Source organism: Notothenia rossii (genome assembly GCF_949606895.1).
Source record: "Notothenia rossii genome assembly, chromosome: 6".
NCBI classification, from domain to species: domain Eukaryota; kingdom Metazoa; phylum Chordata; class Actinopteri; order Perciformes; family Nototheniidae; genus Notothenia; species Notothenia rossii.
The window spans coordinates 62,444,300-62,461,740 of record NC_136909.1 but is presented as its reverse complement, the minus strand read 5'-3'; the positions used below and the strand labels follow the sequence as shown (position 1 = coordinate 62,461,740).

Sequence of the window (17,441 nt, the reverse complement as noted above, 5' to 3'; positions counted from 1 at the left end):
TTTTAACCCATCCTAGTACCAGGAGTCTAGTACTAGGAGCAGTGGGCATCTATTGTACAGCGCCCTGGAGCAATGGGAGTGAGGGGGGGAGGGCGGTGTCCGGTGCCTTGCTCAAGGGCACCACGGCAGGGCAGGAGGTGAACTGGGACCTCTCCAAGTAGCAGTCCACACTCCGTATGTAGTTCTGTTCGGGGACTTTAACCGGTGACCTTACAGCTCACAGTCCAAGCCCCTACTAACTGAGCCACTGCTATTGCCTAAAAATAGCATGATAGGTGACCTTTAATGTTATGAAATGTATTCTCATAAATGATGCGGTGAACAGAAGGATAGAATTACTTTAAACTGAGCCCGTTTTGCTTTTCTATAGGTTGTATAGATACGAACATGGTTTATACTATCATGTTTAATGCCGTTTGCCAAGACTTGATAAGTCGCTCATAAAACACAAGAGGTATGGAAACTAAGAACACCATATATTTGGTCAATTGTACAGCTGATATAACAACACATTTGTTTTATTTCCTTTAACTGGTGGATAGTTACTGCAGGGGGGTTGAGATGCACAGGCTGCAGTGAAGAAGCTGATTGACACACTGGGACACAAACCACCAAATAAAAAAAGAAATTCAGATCCAGTCGTCATGACTCCGCTCCGGAGGGATTCCCCGATACTTTCTTACAGTTTCTCATCATGGGGGGGTCTCCCGTCCCCGGCACAAACACACTGCCTGAGGAAGGTTATGTGTATTTTATCATTAACTTTTTTCGGACCACTTATTTATTTATTTTGGTGACGATCTGACCTTCATGCTGCTACTCTGGTTCAAACTGCATCCACTAAACAATGTGATTTATCTCGACCTCCCCAAAAGAACCAAAATCTGACTCGGTCTGAGATGTCTTTTTTAGCTGTTCTGTCGTCATTTCCTGCTATCTTCTTCCCGCAGTCAGTCTGAATGAATATTAATATGGGGCATTTCTTTGACTATTTATAGGCAAATATGGGCGTTACGTGAAGCCCGAAAAAGCTGCACCGCATTTCGAGTTGATTGTGATTTATAAAAGGAAACCGGCGTAGGACGTGCGTGCGCAGTGTTTTATAAATCGGAATATTTGTGTGCGTATTTGCTTGCTTTGTCCTACGTACGCCACCTTCCCACGTGAATCCTACGCAAAGCTTTGTAAATGAGGCCCCTGATTACCATATCAGGGTTACTTTCACTTTAATTACCGGCTCTCTCGGCTTTACCATTACATTCAGTTTGTCTGGTGAGAACAACGTTTAACTAAGGTAGAATGATCTAAATGCAGACAGAGAGATTATTCTCCTCTCCTTCACAGATTGGCTTTGTTTTCAGATTCTCAGTTTACAGTAAATGTTGTCCAGTGACCCTTCCTCACCTGTGCTGGCTCCTCTCACCGACAGCTCTAGGGCTGAGTCTGGAAGATTATCCATCAGTCTGAGAAAGGAGGAGGAGGAGGAGGAGGACGACGACGACATAAAACAGTGACAAGGTGAGGACAGAGGAACCAACAAACTCCAGATGAATAAATACAAATAGTATATTATCTCTTGGCTATAGAAACAGTACTTTGACCTACCTGGCCTTGGCCTCCTGGACCTGAGTTGGGTTGCTAAGAAGTTTCTCCCAAGGCAGAGACCCACATAACCAGTGAAGAAGACAAAAACCCAAAATCTGCAGGTCCCCACGTCTAGATGGAGCTATACAAAGACAACAAAAAGATAAGCTGGTCAGGAAAACAATGCATCTACTACAATTAATATTATTCCATTATAAATCATGCCATCACAAACATTTCCGGTTTGAGAAAGCTTTTACATTCGTTGGTCAAAGCTTAGCATTTTGTCCTTCTCTTTTAAAGATCAGCAGCGTAATTCCACAAAGAAGTAAAAAGCAGCAGTACAAATGTCAGTGTGAGTTGCTCTCTTATCACAAAGAGTCACCTTAATGTACTTTCAAAGGACGGATCTTTCACCAGAGGAGTCAAGGTTGGACACAAATACCATTTCCAGCACTGGCAAGGTGTTTGTGATTCATGAATAAATCGAGAACTGTGCAGCAGAAAATTCCCTCTTACATTGTGTCTCTTTTCAGTTGGACATTTCTGTTAGGCCTAACGAGATGGAGACTATTGAAGAATCTCTGAGACACTGGACCCTGGACATTATGCTAATAGAATAGCATAATGGTCAGAGTAATCATAGTTACCTCCTCACTAAGACAGAAAGCACTCTGGAGAATTCTAATAGAAATAGTTTTACCAAATGATGGCAATAGAATAAAAGATTACGGGAAGACTACATTTCTAACAGTTTATCCTCAGGGGGAACATGAATGTTCGCACCAAATTTCATCCGTTGAATATTTGCTAAATCTTTCAAAATTTGTGAAGTTTTAAGTCTTTGGCAGTGCTAAAAGAAAAGTTACTTGAGCATGATGGGTCAGTAGGATTCATTCTCTCTGGAACATGAACAATTGAATAATGTCATTCTATATTGGAGACATTTCAGTCTGAAACAAATAATTGGCAGACAAATCATCTGATTTCTCTTAACCTAGAACATTTCAAGGGGAACCCCTCCCTATCTTTTACTAGGTGTAGGAGAGTATTGATAAAATGTTGTTCTGAAATATTGCCTCAAGTGATTGTCTGTTGAAAATGTCATAGATCTATGTGTCTGGAGCTAATATTGGTATGGTAATAATGACAGACAATACTATTTTGACTGATTAAAGTTATAAATGAAGGCCTGTAAAAGAACACTTTACGGTTGATTATATCATTATTAAACTACCTTTAAGTTTTCATATTGTCATTAGTTGTACTTTTGATGTAATCATTAGTTCATAGAGGAAAACCATTGTACCATTACTGTCTGTCTTTCTGTTACCAGTGTGTTTACTGTTAACCATTTAACTACCAGACCAAGAAAAAAGCTATGGGAAAATTATTTGTTTGCATTTTTTTGTCAAATGGGACACAATTAACCCCAAACAATATTTTCTTTTTTGACTGACCACACAGTTTTGTTTTTTGAGCCTCTACCAAATGGTCGAGCTGGCCTTTTATGGTAAAAGTGCATTTTCAACAATCATCATATCCAGTACAGTATTTGTATGCATCAAACTCAAATAAAACACAAACTCAAATACATTTGTTTCTTTTATGGAAAATGAGCAATATATACAACCAGATATATTCATAAAAGATAATAAATTCGAATTGTAAAGAAAAACAAATGGAAAAAAGTAATGTAAAGTGTTTTTCATGATTAAAAAAAGACTTGCTCATCTTACCGTATGCTGAATTGGCCTAAGAAGAAACCACTGGCCTAACAGCAAATGTCTATGTCCTGTGTTGGCCCAACTTGCTCATCTGTGTGCAACTTTGGGCTGTATGCCATGCATTAAAGCTGCTTTATGAATTATTATCACTCTTTCACTCTGAGACTCATAAGGCAGTACTAGATGTAGTAATATTACCATGAATCTAGCCATTTATTTACCATATTTTATTGAAAAACATCTCTGAAACTCTGAAAAAGTCATATTGCTAGCTTACCATAAAAGGCCAATTCGACCGATTGGTTGAGCATATTTTCCCAAAAGTTATTACACCTTTGTTAAAACTTTTTTTGTGCATCAAGTTATCTAATTATGTTCAGTCAGTGCCCTGCCACTAAAATATGTCAAAAAGGATATGGTTACCTTTCAAAAGTTGACCAAAAAGAGTGATTTCTTCAGCAGTGATTTTTTAGCATGCCAACTTTCTCAGTGGAAGCTAGCTGAAGGGCATTCTGTTTGAACCACAGTGACATCTAGAGGTTGTTTTGTGCATAACATGTCAACCAAAGGGTAGAGCTGGCTGAATCAGATGGGGTTCAACTTTTTTAAGCACAAAATGTGCTCTACCAAACGGAGGCGCTGGCTGTTAAAGGGTTAGGGTTAGTTGCTCTTCTCTATTACAGGCTAGCAGCTCGAGGCTACATTAGCCTCTACAAGCCTGAATCTAACTTTCAGTATTCGTGATTGTGCGTAAAGACGCCGTCAAGTTTTGAAGAGGAAAAACTAAGTTTATAGATCAAAGAGGACAATGTCTGGACATGCTACATTGATTTGGATCCTTCCCTGTTATTTGTTCCAAAATGTTACAAGAGAGCCTCACTCTTTTCTGTTATTTTTCTTGAATGAGAAATAAATGTAAGTAAACAGTTTGTGACAAACTTTTCATACATCTGGAAGCAGCACTCTGATGAACCACTGTGCTAAAAATACGCTGCACCCTCAGGTATTTAATTATTTAGAGCACTGTAATCAGTTGTGTATCAGTACTGTAAATGTCTCCGGAGGGTACCAAGGCCTTCCACAAATCATAAGCAGAACATTTCAGCCCTTCAGGGTTTGATCGGGAGGGCAGGTAGAGCGACAGATTCTAAAATGAATGCTTCTAACGATGACCTAAAGATTAGTATATACCAGAGTGACTTCCCATGCATAAGACTTCTTTTAAGAACAGGTTTGTTTGCATCTTATTGTGAATGTGTGATCGCAGGGGTCTACATTAATGCGTGAGGTCTATCAATACTTGTCGCCCAAGTCCATCTAGAAGGGTCGAGCCCGGGGAGTTTTAGCAGCTCAATACTGTAACGGCCACCACACGTCTCTGGAGAAATTACCTATCGACTAGCTCCATCAGCGGGGAGAAATCTCCTCCCTGAGCCCCGAACGCCATTGATCCTCCCCAACAGGCTGCTCTAAAGAAGGAGCTCGGTCACAGCCACACAGGATCAGATTACATGGAATGTCTGGGCAGTAATCTGATTACAAGATAACCAATTTGTGTTATAAGTATTGCAATTTTTGTATTCAAAGATGGAATCTTCAATGTGGGGGGAGGGTATGAAGATGAAGAAATGTGTCAAAGAGGAGAGGTCATGATGAAATCAAATCACTTCAAGGAAATAAATGTTTGGAGGTGTGCCTGAATAAAAAACTTGAAGGTTAGCAGGGAACGCTAAACTGCCTTGACCCAGCAGGAGGGAACAACAATCAATGAGGGAATGGGAGAGGCGGTTAAAGACTGGATGTTCACACTGACTGTAGGAAGGGCCTTTGAGAGGAGGGGTGTTAGCAAATGTCCTTTCACAATGGCTTCAGAAACAAATCAACTAATACCCACAGGTAAGGGTATGAAACCCTGCGGGGGTTCTAATACACAAACTGGTGTAAGACTGATAGCCCACGATCACCATCAAGTAATGATGACTGGTTCCAAAGTGATTCATAACATTACATTGCATTTAGCTGACGCTTTTATCCAAAGCGACTTACAATAAGTCTCATAAAACTGTGATAACATACAGAACATGAAAATCCGGTGTTAGTGCTGTCAGAAGGAACAGTTACGTCTCTCCTGGGCATGTTGCCGAACATGGTTGTATGTGACTGGATTTCTGGATTGATGTCTTCTTTCAAAAACTTAAAAGCCTAGATTTTTTTTCTCTCAAACTCTTTCATGGGTTTCAAGGATCTGTGGAATCCATGTTTGATTGCTCAGGGTCAAAAGTGCAGTTGGTTTTGTATATCTTGTCGTGAATTACCAAGATTGTGTATAAAGCCAGAAATAAAACAACTTGATTGTATTACTGGATCCCTGTTGTGTGAATAGAGATGGAGATACCACCTGTGAAACTATGGTAGCCTGGCACGACTTTTATGGCCACTTTTGTAGCCAAACAGATCTGGAAAGCATGCACTGCCTTCAGCATCAAGTGTCCACCATCCGTCAGGTCTAAATATGACACTGCCACTGTGTGTTACGCTACATCTCAACAACTCTGACAATTACAAATGTTTGTCCTTGTGGGCGTAAAGTATGCATTAAGTCAGCATTACAGCGTGGCTTCCTGTTGTTGTAAATAATTGCTCAACACTTCATTGCTGCTGAGAGCCTGTTAAAGGAGAATAAAGATGAAAAACGTCTGATACTGACACTGGGAAAAAGTGTTGCAACTCCCAGAGTGCTATAATAGATTAACAATTAAAAAGATCAACGACTACATTAAGCGGCGCTGCCCTCTGTGTGTGCTCTGGGCGCGTTATCAAAGCTCATAATAGTGTTTTGTGTGTGTGCTCTTCTGTGTTCAATGTGTTTTGCCCTCGTGTGAGGAATGGCAGGGCAGCGCAGAGAGATATGCATGTGCGTTCACATACATGCTTAAACAGCTCTCAAAGGGAGTACGGACATGCTCGAAAAACACACACATGCACGATACATGAATACTGAACACCCCCGTATGCAGTCGCGCACGCACCGCGCACACGCTCTTCGTGCTTTAGACAAGGAGGTGAGGCGGCGATGGTGTTGTTGTTAATTATCTCCTATTGTTATTCAGATTCCCCAAAGCGTGCCGCAGTGTCACACTCTTAACCCTTCCGCTTCACAGTCTTGTCGTTTGGAGACGGTCTTCTGTCTGCCGGACGCCCACCGAATGGTGGTAATTACACCGTTTAGCTCCGAGTTCAAAGGCCTGCCATTCGCCAGCTGCATTCACCAAACCTCACCATGGCAACCTGTCAACATCTTTGCGGGTATTGGTGCCATCGGGTCAGAGAGGGGTCGCGTCCTCGGTTTTAATCTGCATGCGCAGTGGAAAATACTTAAAGAGGACAATAACCTGAAGAATACAAATGTTTCTGTTTTGTTCCCATAGCAGGAGGTTGTATCAGTTTTTTTGAAGATCTAGAGTAAAACTGGCTGATCTGTCTAATTCTGTCAGGCTTGCAGCAGTCTTGTAGCTTCAATAAGTGCTCATGGTGAAAAGATAGACCGCTCATCTGTAATTGTAGCAATTGTTGTATTATTGTATATTAAAACTTTATATTCCAACCTATCAAACAAGCTATACATTTTTTGATGTATTTTTTAAGGTGACCTATTATGCAGATGTTCAGGTTCATATTTGGTTCCTCGACTGTGACACGTCTCCATGCTTTAAAGGTTCCCTATTATACTGTTTTTCATCAATATATTATAGGTCTCAGATATATACAAAACATGTCTCTGAAGTGTTTGGCTCCAAACACCAAACAGATCATGCCTTGTAGCATCCCATAATTCCCTCTGTATCAGGCCTGTTTCAAAAGTGCTGATTCTCTGTCTGTTACTTTAGATGAAAATAAGGAGCCCCTCCCCATGCCCCTCTGAGAGATGTTTGGTTAAAAAGAACACAATGGTGCTCTAGGAGGAGATTCAGGTGATAAGGTGTGTGTGGGGGGTGGGGGGGTTACCTTGGTTAGTGACTGGCTAATGGTTACTCAAGCCAAAAAATCGTTATGACATCATAAAGTGGCCAAAATCTGATCAGCTAATGTTCAGACAAAAAGAGAGCAAATCTTTTTTCCTGAAACTTTCAGAATCTCTTTACAAAGAGGGGACACATGTTTATGTATAAAAGACATGAAAAAGTGGATTTTGCATTATAGGTGACCTTTAATGTTAAAAATCTCTGTACTGCCTGAGCTGCAGCACCTCTTTTCACCCTCTGTCTGAAACCAGAGCCCAGTCTGTTCTGTTTGGTTAGCTGGTAGCTCTGTTGTGATTGGTCAACCCCTTAGCCTATCATGTACAATGTGATGTAGGGCTAGCAAATAGAAGTTTGAGTGTTATTCAGTGATGTCAATATGTTAAGGCAGTAAACAAAGGAGTTCAATGAAGGCATTTCATGCAGTGTGTGGGAGAGAAACTTCCTCTGGAGGAAGAATTGGTGATTTTATCTTTTGTAGACCATTTACATGCACACAAATCTATATAACACACTCCAGGGAAGGGAAACCCCCCAAAAGAAATAACAGGGGCTCTTTAAGTCTTGATAGGCTTTCCAAAATGTCACGATGAACCGTGTATATATTTACTTTTCTCAACAAAAAAGTTAAACCGGCATTCATCTGTTTTTAAAGCCATGATTAACTCAGTTTCAGAACTTTAATAAATGCACATAGTAGAAAGATGGATAGCCAAAACGTAATTGTATAATTGTAATTTTCATAGCTATACTTTCTCCCACTCTTTTCAAAATCATATTAAAATTGACATGACTTCCATTTGATAGATATTGCTGACAGGACATTTCTGCCCCTCTTTTACTTATCGATCCTGCTGATAGAAACACTACCGTGGCGATTAGGCGGTCTGAGCCATTGCTAGCTCACAATATCGAACTGCAGGGAAGTGGAGTTGGGCGGAGTGGAGCTCATGGAGGGTTATCTGTGGCTCGGCCTCCTTCTAACCAAACATCAAAGCCCTTAATTAATGGGGGATGAATACACGATGCAGGTTATGACTTCAGCTAATTAGGGTATTGTTAAACAGGGACGGTAGGGGGGAATTCAGCAGGGGCTGCGGATGGAGAATCGATGGTCAATGAAGAGAAGGAGCATGAAGGCAATTTGCCAGTTAATGTGTTCCCAATATCTGCAGAGGGAGGCAGGGGGCGGCGGGGCGGAGAGGGGAGACTGTTTTACATGTATTGACAAACTAAGACTGCCAACTAAAAGGAGCTTATTGTAGGATTAATATAGATACTGTTGAAATACTAATAAGTACTTTTCATTCTTTATAAAACAACTAAAATCATTCATAGCGAAATCAGCTGTTTTGAGATTAACAATAGGCCTTTCATTGCTGGTGTTTTTTCCGAGCAACACATCTACCGGGGTAGGAAAACAAAAAAGGCTCTTAAAGATCCCATGTCATGCTTTTCTGGTTATTACCCGTCCCCTTGTGTGTTATGAAGGTGTTTCTGCATGTAAACGGTCTGCAGAGTCACAAACCCTCAAAGTACACCCTGTAGCGAGTAAAACTCTAACACAGAAAAGACCTGTCTATGCTGCCCCAGAACGCCTCGTTAGACATTTCTCTTTTTCCATTGTTTTCTTCCTGGGTACAGTGACGTGACGTGCCCATACCCAAATGGACTAATCCGCGGAGCCGTTACGTTAACTTCCTCACACACACACACTCAATCTTTTCTCAGCTGCAGCTCCGCCGATTTTTCCGCCTGGGACGGCGGAACACAGCGAGGCTGTGAGTCGGTGTTTGAGCACACACACAGACTCACAGCCAGGCTGCGGGTGTGTGTGTGTTTCGGGCTGGGTTTCGCTCTGTCTCGCTGTCTCGCAGACGGCCACTGGGCTCACAGGGAGGGAGGGGGGGGCAGGAGCTCCAACAAGCCGTTTAGGAAAGAGAGTGAAAACACATACTATACAGAGATGCTTTATGAGAAACCAATGTGAGTTTGTAAAATTGCACATTATAAATCTATTCTAGTAGACCTCAACAATGGAATTTTGATCAGTAGAAATGGCCACGACATGGGACCTTTAATGTACATAAGTCACAGAATCCCAATCAAATAACTTTTATCTTGGTTGCTTCTTAGGGTTTATAAATGTATTAATGAGCAGCTCATATAAAAACTGAAATAACTATTTAATGATACTTGTTGAATTTACATTAGAAGTTTATCACAGAGAAAATGTGGAGCGTCCTTATCTCCTGTAAACTGACACAACACTAAATGCACATTTGTGTCCAAGGGTTGAGAAATATATTCTTTCTTGCCAACATTTCACATCATGCCACAACCTTCTCCATGCTTTTAATATGCAATAATAACGTTGAGTCTAGATTAGCCTGCCATAAATTCTTGATGAACCGTTTATTATTTACTGAACTCAAGTTGGCAGGTCAGAGAAGGACGCACAGTTTGTGCATCCCAATGCGAAGTATGTGGCAGATTGCAGTGCACTATACAGTAAGTACCTGTATGGTGCACTAATAAAAGTTGGAACACTCGACACACTTGCACTCAACGCTCAGCATCTTAGCTTAGTAACATACGTTACCACTTCCAGTGGGGGCAGAGCTTGCATGTGCGATTTGAGACAAAACTAAATTATCCAAATTCCCACAATGCACTGTTCACAGTACACGGCATGCAGTGTACTAAAGGAAGTGTCAGAATCAGTTATTTCTACTTCTCATTTTATACTGGCTTACCAAGTCCTTTGTGGGCATCAAGGCTGGTGTATTCAATGGTTCCATTGTGGCCCTTCTTGGGGTTTTCCTTGTATTCTTTGTGGACTCCATCAGGACAGTATCTGTAGGACAGCCCGTAGTCTGCTAGATAGACCTACAGGACACACACATACACATAAAACACGTAGATGAAGGACAATGTGCATAATTAGAACTCATAGCCCTGATTGCAAAACATACTTAACATAACATTCTGTAAACTATAGCATAACTCTATGCACATGATCAACGGAGATCTAGAAAGACTAACCTGTTCAGGGTCTCTGCAGCCCAGTATGAGGTTTGCAGCTTTAATGTCTGCATGCACATACTCGTTCTCATGAATATACTCCAGAATGTCCACCTGGCAAAGGACGGAAATGTAAATCAATGCACAACGTCATTGGTGTCCTTTGTTCACTTTATGGTAAGGATATTAAAGGGGATCTCACCAGTCCTCGTCCAAGCTGGAGAACTGTGGCCTTCTTCAGTTGACCTCCGCTGTGTTTCAAGATTTTCTGAAGGTCGCTGCCCAGTCGGTCCATGGCCATGAAACGATACCTGAGAGGAGAGGAAAAATCAGTGGTCGATATCTTATTTTTCTTAAATCAAAATAACTCCTAATTGCTGATATAAATGTATGTTTGAGAGTATTGAAAAAAAGTTTTAACTCACAGATTTATCACCCAGGAATAAACAACCTTGCAGTACATTTAATGTTGTAATCTCATAACAACTGAAACGCATTGGTAGATACGGTAGGGAGAAAAGTCACTTTGAAAAAAAGGGACATTCAGCTGGTTTTTTGCTCACTATGGATGCTACTTGTACAGTGTTAAGTTAATTTGCAAGGCTCACTCAGTACGTAGCCATGGCAATGCAACATCATTGGGTAACATCTGCCTTTTGTTGTTGTGCAGTAGTGAACAACTTCTTCAGATGAGTCAACTGCTAATGTGTCTTCAGAAATACTCATTAGTAATAAGCCACATGTAACGTTTATTTGCATAATATTATCATACAGTTCAGTCCAGTCCACGGTTTTATATTCCTAGCCCTTATATCAAACATGTATTATGGTCATCATCTGATGACATCTATCCTGAAAGCTTGTCAATACCTCAGGTCATTATATTCAGCGAGTCCTGATCCCCAGTAGGTTGGAATGCCCAGGAAGTCCAGTTTCCTACTTTTCTTCCATTTTTGGACTGAAAAAACAATAGGAGAGAGACAATTATATCAATGTGTGTTCATATATTTCAGCATTTAAACTCCAACCAACAACTAAACTAAACTCTTAACCACAATGTTTGAGAAAGAAGAAACCTTTGTCTCTTGAACCGCTGTTCTGACAGACAACTTAAACAAACTTTGGTGTTACTCCCTAAGAATTCTCAAAGTCTAATCATGTCCTAACCCTTACCAAAACCCTGATACAACACTCTCCTTTTCCAATAGGTATTCAAAGAAAAGCAACAAATCTCAAAGAAAGTAGAAAAATGTTTTGGCTAGAACTGTTCGGCGTTATGATGTTTAATAGACTTATTTAGCCACTTGGTATTAACGGCCGTTATTCTGACACAAAAGAGTTTCAGATGTTCATTTGTGGGTTGTCTACTGACTTATTTTATGTTGTAGAACAAAACATAAAAATAATCTTAAGCTTTTAACAACAGATCTTATTTCAGAACATAACCAAAAATAACTGATTTTGAGACAAGGGAACCATATATGGTAAAATGCTGAAAAATGCACAAGTTGTAAGACTCATTTATAGACAACCGTATAATGTAAGCATGTAAATATGAATGTTGTAGAATTAAGGGTTAACACGCACACACACACACACACACACACACACACACACACACACACACACACACACACACACACACACACACACACACACACACACACACACACACACACACACACACACACACACACACACACACACACACACACACACACACACACACACACACACACACACACACACACACACACACACACACACACACACACACACACACACACACACACACACACACACACAGGTTCTGGCTCAAGGCTGGATCGCGGCCGGCCTGACTGGCTCTCCACCAGACTGGCAGGTGGTCAGGGGCTCAGCGGAGGCCCGGGCATCATTATGTGTGAGTGGCTTCCGCTCTGCCGTGCCTCTCCAAGCCGAGTCGTTGGAGAGCTCAGACAAGCGTGGAGAGGGGGGCTAACTGCCACTGAGGTGCATGTTTGCTTTGGCTTATTATTAATTACTGTGCTGCAGGCGGCAAAGCCTCTGTGTCTGCGGCCACTTCATCAGTCAAACACACTCGTGCTCCAGTGAGCTGCCGGGACGCTGGACGGACGCTGCTACTCACTGCTCTCCGCTTTGGCTGCCCTCTGGTAGAACTTGAGCTCGGAGAACAGGGGGCCGTTCTCATGGTACTCCTGGAGATGCAAGGGAACATTACTAACAATTTCATTATCATGGTCTCAAGACGGCTTGACAAAAACATGTGTTAGTATATCACACAGTGGAGTTGAAAGAGATAATGCTCCACAATGCTCCAGCTGAAATGTAAAATATATAATTTTATCAGAATTTAGCAAAAAGACTGAAAAGGCCACTCAGCCACCAATTTGACAATTTGCATGAATGTCTCATATATTTAAGGCTGTAAACTCTACTTCCCCTTAACAGAAATGCATGTGATTCAACCATCACACTCAGTCAAATGTCTTTGTACTACATTATCTAAAGTTATTTCTATCATCATTTGTTTCAGTTTTCTCAAACACATTTTCGGTGACTTCCAAATAAATCACCTGATGTTAGGAGAAATAGAAACTGAAATGAGGAAACATAGTTTTGATGCAAATACTTTTTGACATGCAACCTTATTAACAGCTGTGTGAAGCTCAAATGTACTAACCAGTTTTATGACAAAGTCAGTGTCTGCTGCAACAGGTCTGTCCACATCACGGGAGGCTGTTCAGCAGGAGACAGAGAGGAATATTATAATAACATACAGAGGAGAAAGTTGTGATGAAACATCTTAACTCTTGGACGTTATCCAGCCATTTGCATGTTTAAAATGTATCCAAGACCAGGAAGAAATTAACAAAATGCTGTACTCAAAAAGCCGGACTGCACTTATGGATTTGTAAATATCAGGAGTTAGTGCTGAGTGGAAAGGCCTCCATAGATTAGAGGATGGGATTTGTTAGGAATCCCAGGGTTGTCTTGTAACAATCTGATCTGTTGAAAGAGCTTTCTACAGAAAGAGACAAACAGATCAATCAGAGTCTCCCAGGAAGAGAGAGATGTTCTGTTACCTGCATGAGCACACTCATTAAGAATTAGAACACTTCGTTTATCCTGGGAGGGATAGGATTTTGTGACAATTGCTCCATTTACAATAAATTAAAACACACATATGTGTACCACCATACAAATACAAAAGGTTAAAATGGGCCATTGAGATTAAACAAAAATGTTAATAAAATATGTATATTAACAAAATAAGTTAAATACAAAATGTACAACAAACAGAGGTGGAAGAAGTACTCAGATTATTTACTTGAGTAAAAGTAGCAATACCACAATGTAAAAATAATAAGTTACAAGTTAAAATCCTGCATTCAAAATGGTACTTAAGCAACATTTAAAAAGTACTTTGATCAATATATAAAGTACTCATTGTGCACATTAAAGCACAATATAGTTTTCAATTATTGTATTATAATTAATGATGCATTAATGTGTTCATCACTTCAATGTTGCATTTGGTAAAAGCGGGGATTATTTTAATGACTTTATAAACTACCTGGGAGCATAACTGTTAATAACATATGTGTTGATTTTGGTGTTAAATTAATAATCTAAATTACTAAAATAACTAGTCACGAAATCTGTAAAATAAATGTAGTGGACTAAAAAGTATAAAGTAGCATAATGTGAAAATACTCAAGTATAAGTACCACCGTTTTTTATTTAAGTACAGTACTGCAAGTTATGTTACTGCACTAGCAATAAAATATATAATAAAATAAATTCACAATAATATGTAAGATGTCCACAGTACATATGTATTACCTAAATAGATGAGTCCACAGCCACCTTGGCCGATGATTTTACCCAGCCTCCATTTCTTCTTCTCACTGTCGGTCAGTAGGAAGCCTTCTGGGAGGGGTTTGGGCAATGCCCCCTTCTTCGGTGGTGGCATGACAACTGAGCAGGAAGTGTAGGAAATATGTGATGTTAGGAATTCTGGTACCACTTTACAATAAGACTACCCTTATAAAGGATTCATAAAGGGTTTATAATTAGGTTATGAATTAGGTTGTAAACACTTTATTAATCAATAAGAACCATTTATAAACCAGTTCTAACATAGTTTTCATACATCAACACAGGCTCACTATTTGGCAAGATGACTAAGCCTGATATTAGCTACTTAGCCAGAATCAACTCAGTGAACAACAGATACCAAGGATGCTGGATGATGAAGAAGGCAAAGTAAGCTAAGTAGCCAACATAAGACTTAGCAGTACAGATATGTGGGCTCACTGTTTGGCAAGCAACCGGTCACAGTTGCCCTGTTTATCTCATGTCTTATAAAAGCTTATTAATGATTTATAAAGTGTTCACAACCTAATAAATTAATTACAAACTATTGGTAAACCCTTTATAAGGGTAGTCTTATTGTAAAGTGGTACCGGAATTCTTATATGGGCAACATAAAATTCATATCAGATCTCATGCAGCTTCAGTCCCACACTACTTAAAAATAGTAGGCTCCGGAGTCACCGTTCTGTCTAACATGATAACTAAAATTAGAAAAAACCAGCTGGCTGGTACAGGATTTACCTTGAGCATTATACTGCCAGTTTTGTAACATTAAAAATGATTACAAACACATTTTAAAATTAAATTGGATTTAGAAAAATGACTGCCACAAACGTAATGACAGTACACACTATAACCGTCTAGTCGTTGGCAATTAAAGTTGGGATTTCAATAGTGCACGTGACGGCAGAGTGTTTTATCTGACTATCCAACTTTGTTTGTCACGGTTAGTAAGCAGTACAGTAAAGTACAGTAGGTATAATTTGGTTTATTTTCATTTTATGCTACTTAATACTTCTCCTCCACTACACTTTGAAAGACAATATTGCATTTTTACTCCACTATATTTATCTGAAAGCTTTGCTTACTAGTTACTTTACAAATTAAAATGATAAGATAATATTTAAGTTAACTAATAAATAAACATTAATTGACACACTAATGCATACATAATAATAATCCAGTGATTTGATTATGAAATTGGACTGTATGTACAAAAAGTACGTGTATATGTACATGCTAATGCTTTTGTTCTTTTACTTAAGTTATTTGAATGCAGGACTTTTACTTGTAACAGAGTAGTTGTACAAGTACTTCTTCCGCCACTGTTAGAGTGTATATTTAAAGGTTACACACAACACAAGAATGACAACAGAAATAGCTCCACAGTTAAAGATAACTCAATACCGTTAAGCACACTGTCGTTAAAATTAGATGACACGCCTAATGCAGTGGAAAATGTAAGGTTTGAACACCTAAAGCTAACAGTTGGCATTAGTTTAAGGAGCATCGAACTAGCAGCTAAATAAGCTAGTGAGGAGCTATTTTATTACTTACATGCTTTGTTATGTACCGACTTCCCAAGGGAACCCAAGCCGTAGCCTACGTCGTCCTTTTGTGTATAAATATATATCGAAACACGGTGATAATATATACTTGAGAGCAAACGTATTCTTAAAATGTGTATCTGTCATCTGTTGCTCATATGCCAGTACGAAACAGAAACAAACGCTGTTTACTTCCTGAAAGTTGTCCCGCCTATTACACCGCACAGCCAATAGAATGCAAGGGAAAGTTTTTCAACGAGACAATATCCAATGGGAAAGCAGTAGAGGCAGAATTGTGAAGTATTATGCACTAATACCTATGACTCATACTGATAATTTAACTTAATGTGCTTTTAATAATACGTTTTTCAAAAAAATAAATATTACATAGGATCTCCTACAATGATTGGTGTAAAAACCTCATGATTACAACCAGCATAACACTCTTTAGCATAATGGGTTTTCTTGCATGTCATGATTTCAATATCCAGTCAAGATGACAGCTTTCTGTGGAGTGATGGCACAGCACATGGCAGCCTATATGCTATAAGAAAACAATGGGAAAACATGCTCGAACCCCGACAATTACCGGACCTGTGGCTAGATCTGATTCAAGGTGAATATTATGCAAGGGCGAACCCACATACTGCATGCCAAACCCCCTCACAAGAACACCGGAACCCACAGCAGACTCAGCAAGCTTGAGAATCATGTTTTTTTAAACACAATTACAATTTTTCCTAATAAATAAGGAATTTATGAACTAAATCTCAATAAATAATTTAAATGAATTTGACAAAAACCCTCTTAGCTCCAGAAACTGTGATGTTATTGATCAGTGTCATATTATTGTCTGAATACAACACATATTTTACTATTTATAGCCAATTCTCCCACTTGGAATATGAAGTCTGCCCCTGCCAAAAATGTATTCATTTATGTAATCATTCAGTAATAATACAAATGTGTTTTTTCTTTAAAGGCCTATTTTTTTGCTAAAAATGTCCCTGCCATTTGTGTGGGTCACCCTGCTTCACAGAGGACATCACTCCCATGCAATGAACTCATTAGTCAGTTTGTAACATCTTTAAATGGTCTAAAAAATACTATTTCACACACTTTGGCTTGTGCTGTGTCTTCAACACATTCGAGTTCCAAACATCATAGTCATAGTGCACGCGTGTACACTCAGTACTGAAGTGGACCTATGCAGAAATACTTCAAATAGTCAATAAGGGCAGCGCTGTTTGCAGTAACATGCAGATAAACGAAAGTGCTAGATTCTGACACAGGGTTGGGCCTTCAAAGCAGCCTCTTGTATACTGCTTGTTCAACTTACTCTGACAAATCAATAACAGTTTGTTTTCAGGAATCCAGCCATCCCTGTTGTAACCCAGCTTGATCTCCGTTTTGCTTGTACAACATGGTCAATACCACGCCTGGCTAATGAACACGGGCTGCATGAACAAATGCAGCGACGGAACCGGTTGGTGGACATAAACTCGCACATTTCTCTCCACTCATGACTCCCAATCAAGCTTGTTTTATTCCGATGAAAGGAGAGGGAAAACATGCTTTCTCTTCCTGTTGCAGTCGGCATGCACCTGCAGAGAGCCTATCGATCCACAGGCACCCTCAGGGCCTAATTTAAGATTCAAGGA

The 17,441-nt window shown here is 39.8% G+C and overlaps 1 protein-coding gene across 2 annotated transcripts in view; it reads right to left on the bottom strand.

Annotated features, from left to right (window-relative positions):
• The window catches only part of LOC307044887 (serine/threonine-protein kinase VRK1-like), a 21,624-nt gene extending 5,629 nt beyond the window's left edge, over nt 1-15,995 (bottom strand). Inside the window, exons 1-10 of one of the 2 annotated variants that reach the window (XM_079690317.1) lie at nt 15,791-15,995; nt 14,201-14,335; nt 13,038-13,093; nt 12,483-12,552; nt 11,225-11,312; nt 10,557-10,665; nt 10,376-10,468; nt 10,087-10,219; nt 1,606-1,726; nt 1,405-1,463 (exon numbers count right to left, since the gene is read on the bottom strand). In XM_079690317.1, coding sequence (XP_079546443.1) covers nt 1,405-1,463; nt 1,606-1,726; nt 10,087-10,219; nt 10,376-10,468; nt 10,557-10,665; nt 11,225-11,312; nt 12,483-12,552; nt 13,038-13,093; nt 14,201-14,330 — 859 coding nt within the window. In that variant the 5' untranslated portion in view covers nt 14,331-14,335; nt 15,791-15,995. The remainder of the gene's footprint in view (nt 1-1,404; nt 1,464-1,605; nt 1,727-10,086; nt 10,220-10,375; nt 10,469-10,556; nt 10,666-11,224; nt 11,313-12,482; nt 12,553-13,037; nt 13,094-14,200; nt 14,336-15,790) is intronic. The other variant, XM_079690316.1, reaches the window with a different exon arrangement.
• Nucleotides 15,996-17,441: the final 1,446 nt, after the last annotated feature.